This window comes from Trachemys scripta, chromosome 3, assembly GCF_013100865.1.
Source record: "Trachemys scripta elegans isolate TJP31775 chromosome 3, CAS_Tse_1.0, whole genome shotgun sequence".
NCBI classification, from domain to species: Eukaryota; Metazoa; Chordata; order Testudines; family Emydidae; genus Trachemys; species Trachemys scripta.
Window position 1 is genome coordinate 125807118 of NC_048300.1, and position 9879 is coordinate 125816996.

The 9879-nt window shown below is 33.0% G+C and overlaps 1 protein-coding gene across 1 annotated transcript in view; it reads right to left on the reverse strand.

Moving 5' to 3' along the window:
* LIN28B (lin-28 homolog B) overlaps positions 1–9372 on the reverse strand; it is a 125578-nt gene extending 116206 nt beyond the window's left edge. Inside the window, exon 1 of the mRNA XM_034765969.1 lies at positions 8872–9372. Coding sequence (XP_034621860.1) covers positions 8872–8991 — 120 coding nt within the window. The 5' untranslated portion in view covers positions 8992–9372. The remainder of the gene's footprint in view (positions 1–8871) is intronic.
* Between the last annotated feature and the right edge of the window lie 507 nt (positions 9373–9879).

The following is a 9879-nucleotide window of genomic DNA, read 5'->3' on the forward strand; positions in this document are numbered from 1 at the left end:
AAACTGTATAGTTTAAACAAAAAACTAGTTGTCATATAGTCTACTGCATCATACTGAAGCCAATAGGAATTTAGTCACTGATTTAAATGAGAGCAGGTTTGGGCCCTAACGCAGCTAATGGTAACAGTGATAGGTTAGTATTTTCCTACACTTCAATATAAACATTTCAAGCAAATTGGGATCAGCTAGTGCTGAAATTGAGATTCATATTTAAATAGGCTTCATCATTGCTAATATCATTTAATAAATACTAATCAAGGATTATATAATAATTAAGCTTAGTAAGAGGGTTTTGGAGAGAAATTATTATCTGCTTTAAAAGCCTGATTAAATGTCTATAGGCATTTAATCATAACATGTCTGAGTGGAAACTAGTTCTAGGAATAAAGTGATATTTGAAGATACCATGCAATCATCACAGAACAGGAAATCAAACCTACTCAAGGAGAGTGAAAGTTAAAGTTATAAATTATACCTATGAAATAATCTTTACTTTTGTTACAGATAACAGATACAATAATTTGAGGGGGGGGGGGTTCTGCCACTTACTGTTTGTTTATCTTTGGCAATTCATTCATATTGGACAGTGAAAGGCAACAGTATGCCTCTAGTCATTCATTTTTCCCCAAAATTCTCAATGACAGCAAAATTATACAGTGTTTTGGATTTCAGATAATGCAGAGGATTAATTTAAACAATTTTACTGCCATATAAAAATTGCATATATAGTATAGGGTAGAAAATCAGGTATTTATAGTTTGCCTGTTTATATAGAAAGTTGTTTGCTCTATTTCAGAGATTAGCTAGAACAAAAATTTAAGACAATGAGCCTGCTCCTGCCTCCACTGAAATCAATCATAATTTGGACATTGATTTTATTGTGAGGAAGAGTGGACTCAATATTTTATTAATATTATATTGTTTAAAACAGTTATAAAATACATCAAAACACAAAAGTAAAATATACAATAATAAAAAGTTACTACTAACGAGTGAGCAAATATCATATGGGGCAGAAAAAGATACAACATTCCTTTATTTTCTATTTATAACTCTTATCTAGGATGGATTTTTTTTTTTTAAGGATTTCAGGTACACCTGTCATAGAAACTGAATTAGATAAATTGTGAACACCTAAAAATAAACAGCTTGTAGTATTTAAGAGAAAATGCCAGGTACTCTTTAAAAAAAAAAAAAAAAAAAAAAAGACCATATGGTAACAAACAATTTTGTTTAAAAACTGTGAACTTTTTTTTTTTTTTAAAGTAATATATATAGTGTATGCTTTACCTTTTGCACTTCATTCAGCTGCTGGACAGTAACACAGACTAATCAGTTTATTTTTGTTTATAGTCACTTCAACTTCTGATTGAATGCACTAGCAACATACTGCACTATCTTAGTTGCAAATGCCGCAGAGGAATGTTAAATCAAACAAATTACTTGGCACTTAACAATACTAACATGTTTATGAATTTTTAGAAATATCAATAGTTTTAAACCAAAATCCTAAGTGATGGTCTAAAGCTCATTAAATGTTTTTTTAAAGGTTTCTGGTATTGTATCCCTTACTTTCTTTTAATATTTCATTAAGTAAGATACAGAAATCAATTTAAAATATACCAAAGAAATTGAATTGCATTCTGTAAAATCCAAAACATCTGAAAAAGTTTGGAAATAAAAGATATAGAATAATACTGGAACTGATCCACATCCTCAAACCAATGGCTTACCTATATTGTATAATTTGCTAAGGATACAACACAATTCCTGTGAATTATTCTCTTCTGAAATTATTAAACTAGATTTCATTTTCTTGTTTAATTACACACACTGTGTAATTTTGTTCACAATTTTCTTCCCATCAAAATACTGTGAGCATTGCACTAAACATTTTTAGGAAGTGAAGTGATAAAGCAGGTGTGGGAAAAGTAACTCCTTTTAATTATCTTCTAAATTCAAGAATTCACCTTGAAACACTTTTTTTAATAAAATCCTTCAAACTGACTTGGTTTTGTTTTGTGTTTTAATGATCAGCAAACAGAGGTTTAATCTTTCTTTACTGATTTGAACCTTTGACTCTTTTGTTATGTGTTAAATTGATTACCCTTTGTGGTTAACAATATAAATAGCTTGGTGATATTCTCTAGATATGTTTTGCTGACATATGAAAGGAGTAAAGATGGACTATGTGGTACACAATAATGTAGGCATTTCTGATAACCAGCGGGCCCAGTTCTGCTCCCATTCAATCAGTTACTAGACTCCCATTTGATTTCAGTTGGAACAGGAGCACATAAGAACAAAATCTGCTCCCATTGACATCAAGACTCTGAACTGTTCTAGTAAAGCAGTGTAAATTGGGAATAACTAGCTCCATTGACCTCAATGGTGTGGAGTCTGCCACTAACTCCAATAGGACCAGCATTTGACTCTTAAAAGTGAAATACCACCATTCAATTTAATTTTTAGTTTCTTTTAAATGGTGTGCTTTGACCCCCAGATCAACGAGGCTAAAACTTTACTATTAAATAAAAATGTAACTTTAGTGCATATGATTAAAGTGACAATAATGGTATAATAAAGAAAAACAATTGAATAAAATCATTTCTCATTCCCTTTTAGTGAGATTGTTCTTAATCCATATTATCTATTTTATATGTTCTGTATTTAGAAGAATATGAAAAATATCTTAAGTAGAAAATATTTTGTATATTTAAAAAAATTCCGTAACACAGAATAGTGACCATATTTTCATACGATTGTAACCAATTTTATTTTTCAAGGGTACAGAAATATGTCTAAACATAAAATATTTTGAAAAGCAATTATTTAGTCTCTTATTTACTTGTCATATGTTCAGCATTTCATTCAAATTTACAGCTAGCATGTAAAATAGTACCAGTAATTTAAAGCTAATTTGTCCAAATTTAGAGTAATTTGCATTGTCTTAAGCAAATGAACTTATAAATACACCTTCTTTTAATGGGACTGAACTAGCTTTCAAAGTGATTATCTCCAGAAGTAGCTAATATTGTTCTTTTGTTGACAATAAGTTGAGTAATCGTGACTGAAACAAATAAGAAAATCCAAATTTATTAGATATTTTGCATAGTTTATTACTAGGATTTGAATGATTAGATTTTTATTGGCAAATGTCAACAGTGATTTCACCATACACACACACACACACACACACACAAACCAACGAAAAACTATTTCTACTGACAATCAAAATTTACAGATAGGCAGAGTAAGAAAAATGCTTCTTGAGAATTTATCAGAATTTGATTGAATCAGTTATACAGCTTTAACTTTTTAAATCTCAGCATCTACTATTATTAATTCTCAGACACCTCCATAGTTTCCTGCAACTATAAAAACTTAAATAGATAACAATTGGGGGGGAAAAAAAGTTAAAAATAAATATTATCCATCAGTTATAAAAAAAATCTAATTCTGAAAAGCCTACTTATGATCATTGGTTTAATTTGTATTCAAATTATTAAAAAGTTAAACAAATGTAAATGTAACTTAAACTTGTGGTTTATATTCATTTTGAAGCCATCGTTAAGAATAATATTTGCTCACAAATGAAATAATGCTTAATAAATGTTGGAAAGATGTGTGTCAAATAAGAGCTGTTATGGCAATATTGTAAATTTAAAATTATTCAGCTTTTAGCTTGTACAACCCTTCCATTCCACATAGTGACACTACATTGGATTTGTCCTCTACAGTATAAATGAGATATGAACATCACACTGAATATAATTCTAAATCTGTGTTTGTAACCTTTCCCTAAACTCAGAGCCTCAATGTAAATATAATTATTAAGCCAAAATTAGAATATGGATCTATAAATAAAATGAAACTGTAAACTGCATAACGTATAATTTGCAATCAGGTAATAAAAAGCACTTTTTGCCAATTTGAACGTAACCATGTTAAAACTACTTCGGTGGCTGAAATTGCTATTCTATATGTATTGCACTACTTTTTAAAATTTTACTTGAAAAATATTCTATATGTTTAAAAAAATTCATATACTTCTGTAAAAGTTTCAGCATGATTGGTTGTAGATTCTAAAGAAGCATTTCTAAGTTCATTGTTGTACTGCAAATTAATATTTACTCTTCATGGAGTTAACACTTCACCTCTGCTACATCCTTTGCGCCCCACACTACTTTTGTTGCTTTTATACAGGCCATTTATCTGTAAAACACCAAGTTTTTTCTGTAATTATTTTTAGTGAATTATCATTTAGGAGTCTAACAGATTCACAAGCTTAAATTCAGCTCCTTCATAGGTCTTCTTTTTGGTGTGAATATTAGGAATTTACCAGGAATAAAGCAACCAAGCTAAAGAAAACATATTAAAAGTAAAATGGTATAATGTGTGGTTTGTCAAAAGACAGTGCTTACAGCACTAATGTCAATCTAATATTAACATTTTCTTTTCACATAAGTGTGGGTAATGCAGCATAAACAGTTCAGAGTATGCAAAATTTTCCTAATTGTAAAATAAAATAGTTCCATATAATAATCATTCCTGCTGAGTCATTGTTTAAAAGAAGTTATTGAACAAAATAATGCAATGGTAGTTCTTGTCTGTTTTAGTTGAAACTGTTTATTAATTTAAAATGAGAATACAGAATGGTATTACTGATATTAAATTCTTGGAGATTAGAAATTGTCATCTTGAATTTTATTTTCTTACAAAAATGATTGCACATGCAAGAATTTATTATGAAGTATGTACAATAGTGGTAGAACATCTAAAATATTACTAAACAAATCAGTGTCAGCGTTGAGTTACAAAAATAATGCTCAGCGTGCAAATATTTTCAACACCAGTTTAACAATCTATATATGTATGTTGTGGCCAGACTAAAAAACCTTTTATGCATTGAAGTACTGTTAGTAACATAGATAGTGATGATAGATAGATGTAAGATGCATTTAACAGGATTAAATTATTAAAAATAACTGTCCTAAATAGTATGCATACACACACAGAGATATAAGAGCATTTTAAAATGTAATTGTAGTTAAAAACAAAAACAAAAAAACCACACCTTTCTGAAAGGTAGTGGGGGAGCAGAACACAACACTACATGTAATAAAATAATAACAAGGTTTCTTCAAACAAAATAAAATCAATTAAAAAAAAATAGAAGCCGTTTCATTGATAGCAACTAGCTATTGATATAGAGAGCCATTTATTCTGGATAGATTTTTTTTTTGGAGGGGAAAGGAATTATTTTTAACCTAGTGTGTATCTACAAACACATCACTGTCAGAATACATGGTCTTCAATTTTAGAATTTTGTTTAAAGCAAACATTAAATATATATGAATGAACATAAATGAACATATATGTTTTGGCAACCTAAGAAATTTACCATATACTGTTTAGAAAAAGACTGCATTCCATCCTACAGATTCCCAATTGTACATACTACTAGCATCTAGACCAGTTAGAGATGGTAAAATACTAAATTAAGGAAGAAATTTTAGTGTTTAAACCTAAACATGTATATACATATTTCTATAAAAGTCAGCATAAATTCAGTATTAAGAAACATAGTTGAGAATGTACATTATTTGGGAAATTCTGTAAATCTCTCTCTATTTCATTGTGAAAATTGATCAGTTAACATTACAGGCCTCTATTATTTTTTCCTGTATAATTAAGCTTTTGTTCAGCCATGAAAAAACTAGAAACTGATTGCTTGAAAATGAGCTGCATGACCTTTGTCCTGGTTTGTCACCTTTGACCTTTAATTTGAGGATCCTGCATATCAAGTCGTTCTATTTTTAGAAGCAGTATGTCAAAAAGTCCTGTGTTTAAATTTTTACCACTTATGTATCAAAAAGAGTAGGAAATTAAAACTATTTTGCTTTTTTATTATACAACTGTTTTTGAAATAACATACATCATGAACTAGTCCACAAAATGCTTTATGTAAGAAAGAGCTCTTCCTATCAGAGATATTGGAACACAAAACAAATTTAGAGGAGATTCTCCTATAGACTGCTTGGCTCCTCCAAATTTTAACTCTTTAACAAAAACCTCATGCTCATATCTTTTGTTGTTGTTGTTAATGGGTATATGCAATTACATGGACTTTGTCCATATCATCATTGATTTTTTTTTAATTCACTAATCATATGCTTGGATCTTAGCTCTCAAAATACCCGTTCACAATCTGAAACTGTGTTTAAAAATGGCTAATAGCAAACTTAGATCTAAAAATTGTTTGACTCAAAAATGTGATTTTTTTTTAATTAGGCTTTATTTTTATGTAAGATGGCTTAAAGTGTCTTTATGGTGGTAAAGAACCATTTTCAAAACAAGAGAGTGCCATAGTATTGATCTAATTGATTTTCCTATACTCATTCAATACCAAACTAATACAATTCACTGGAAAAAGCTTCCTTGAGACAGCATTTATCTGCCTACTACACTTAGTGAATGAATGATGTAAAAATAAGATAATAAAGAAAAAACTTACTATAGTTATTCTTGTATTTGAACCTCCACAGAACTTCAGGATGTGTTTTTCAGTTGGATTTAGTAGTGATCAACATGGCTGTCTTGATTCAGCACTCCGGTCAGCGACATCATACAGTATCATGTCATAGGAGGAGCTACTCCATAAAGGCATGTACCCTCATATTTTCGAAATACAGCTGGCTTTATAAAGTACATCTGCCAGCTATAAATAGTGTGAATTTTAGTTATACTTGAGAACTGGAATCTTATTATTCTGATTAACAAATTAACAGTCATGCCTCACAATGTATGGTTTTTAGGCTCATTGTGGAGGAAAAATGGTTCCTTTAGAAGCTATCTTCTATCCAGACATATTGTAATAGGAGAATCATCTGGTAGGTCTTTCTCTCTCCCTCCCCAAGATCACATTATAAATCATATTGTTTAACTACAATGCAAACAAAAAGCTACTTCAAAATGAAAAAAGGAAACTTTAAGAGCCTAAACCTTATTAAGTCATCTTTATGCTTGGAGAATGTGATCTGAAACACTGCTTGTGACTTATCACTGCATCCTAGCAATGGTTTAGACAGTGAAGATTTGGGCCTAGATATATAAAATTTTCATTATTTCTCTCCTATCTCTTGAAGTTTCTAATACATGTCAGCTAATGTGTCTCCTACATTGACTTTACCCTTGATTTCTGGTAAGATTTTTTTTCAAATTATCTCCCTTGCAGCATTCATTTTATAAACATAAGTTTGATAGCTCATTTCTTCATGCAATCTTGTATTTTCTACTACAGCTGTTTTTAAATATGTACTAAACAGTCTGGTTATAAGTAACCATTACTTTGCTATTTTGTGTTACATAGTTTCATGAGAACAAAGAAAACTTGGCTTCTTGGTATACTTATTAATAAATTTGTGTATATATATATATATATATACATATCAGATTTTAGTGATCTTTCTTGCTGTACAATAGTCAATCTTTCAGAAGACTACAGTTTAACTGCATAGCCTGTGAATAATTTTCAAAGAAGTGAATGGCAGAATATTTCCCCCAATAAATAATGTATCATCTTTACACCTTTAAAAATGAAATGTCAGTTTCCTATATGGTTTACTGTACAATCCAGTATCAATCTAACTCTAAATGGTTGTTTAAAGTTTAATATAAATTATTTGATGGATGCTTCATTAAATTAAAATGTTGAAAACAATTTAGACTATTATAAAACTATAGCTACAATTCTTATTTTCTTAAGAGTAGCTAATACTGATGATAACAGATGCTTTGCTGTAGATGTAGTTAGATAGTGTATGCACAGAAAATGTGAAGTTCCAAAACTGACTATAACTAGAATATTAGTTAATGGCTTTTTTAATCTAATGCTGTTTACATAAGTAACATGCCTAAATCCTTCAGCAAAAGTTGCTAATCTGTATTACTATTTCATTCATTTATACTACAATATGAGACTAAGTAGATATCAAGTAAGTACACTCAGGGAAAGTGATTATCAATTAAATGCATAGCATCTTTTCCAGGTGATCTATCTAATGTTAACACATTAAAATAGATAACTCAACCAAGTGTTAAACCTTTCTTCCTCTAAAACTTACTTTAGAATTTTACACTATTTGAAATATACTGGTCTTATGCTTTTAAAAGAGCTTGAACTAAATAGCAACATTAAGTGTATAGTTATGTTTTCTGATCTTTTATGCATATACATGCAGGGTTTGAATTGACTGATTTTTCTGCCAAATCAGATGACTAAAATACCATGTGCTTAATTACAATGTCAATAAAAATATAACTCAAAACAAGAAATTAAATACAAAATATTTCCTGGACCAGGATGGAATTCAATTTTACATTGCTAAAAGAGAAATATATACTTCTGAAACTAGTTCTAAAGCCAGCCATTCTAGTCTATACTCATAAATCAAATTGACATAGCCAGATTTCTATCAGTGTTTGAAACCAGAAAACAGAAACTACATAGTTTAAAGACATTTATTTGTTTTCCCTTACATTACATGCCATCAACAGGACAACTTCTCGGGAGAACAGCACAGTACTACATGGGTTTTGTTTTTAAGCTTACTATAAAAAGACCCCAACTATACACAGCACCATTAGGAGCCATTTATAGAAAACACCGAGGGGAAAATGCAAGGAATCACAGAGATCGACCTAAGATTTCATTCTGTTGCATGAAACAATTCAAAATGGCGGCCTTACCATTACTTACATTTAAACCCCCCGTAAAGAGGACACGGAATTACTATTTGATCTTATGCATAGCATCCCCCCACGCCCACACTCACACACAAAAAAGCACTAAAGGGCAGGAATAGTTACCAAGGTGCAATTAAAAAACAGTCCTTTGGGGCACAAATCCGTACAAGGCAGCTGCATCCTCTGCTCTCTAGTCAGTTTAAAGCCGACGCACCGATTGGCAAACACAATGTAGTTGTCCATCTACTTTCCTCCTTCGTTTTCTTTTGCAACAGCTCAAGCTCCAAGATCGTTCTCCTCCGCTCCTCCAAAGTCCTAATTTGTTTGTGCCTCTGCGTCTTCCCCTCCCCCCCCAAACACACACACACACACACACACACACACTGTCAGTGCAAGATTGTTTCCTTGGTAGGCTACAAATACAAAGATCTCTTTGCTATCAGGGGGCAAAGGCAGGGAGTGGAGGGATCCCAAGAGCACGGGACGCCCCCTGGCGTTGAACGGGCGCAGTTTCACCTGCAGGCATCCCAACCTGTACCTTGACCGGAGCAAGTTAATGCAATCCCTTTGTGCTCACACCTGGAGCAGCCCATCGCTTTGCAGATGCACCATGCAAGCGCTGGGCTCTCCCTCGCGCACCCCGGGGTGACACCGGGATTGCATGCCACGGAGGCTCGGCTCTTGTCTCTTGATCCTTTTATTATTGTTATTTGTAATATCACATGCAAGACACTCTCTCCCCTCCCCCAGGGGAAGCCGCAACTTTGCCGCTGGGCTCCGAGGCGTCTGATCTTCTCCAGGGTAACCGCAGCCCTCGGAGAAGGGGGGGGTGGAGGTGGGGGGAAGGTGTGAACCCGGAAGTACACCCGCCACGGCAGCAGCATCTCAATGGCAACACTGGGGAGAAATAAAGGGGCGCTCGGGCAGCGGGAAGCAACTTTCCCTGCAGGGGAAACGAAGGCGCCTCCCCAGTGCATCTGTGCGGGGCGCGCGGACTCCGCGGGAAAGGTGCCGGGCAGGTGCCAGCTGCGGCGCTGGCAGCGGGCGGGCGGGACCCGGCGCGGCACGGACGGCGAAGGAGCAGTGACTGGAGCTCGCTTACCTCCCGGGGGCCATGGTCGCTGGGCTACG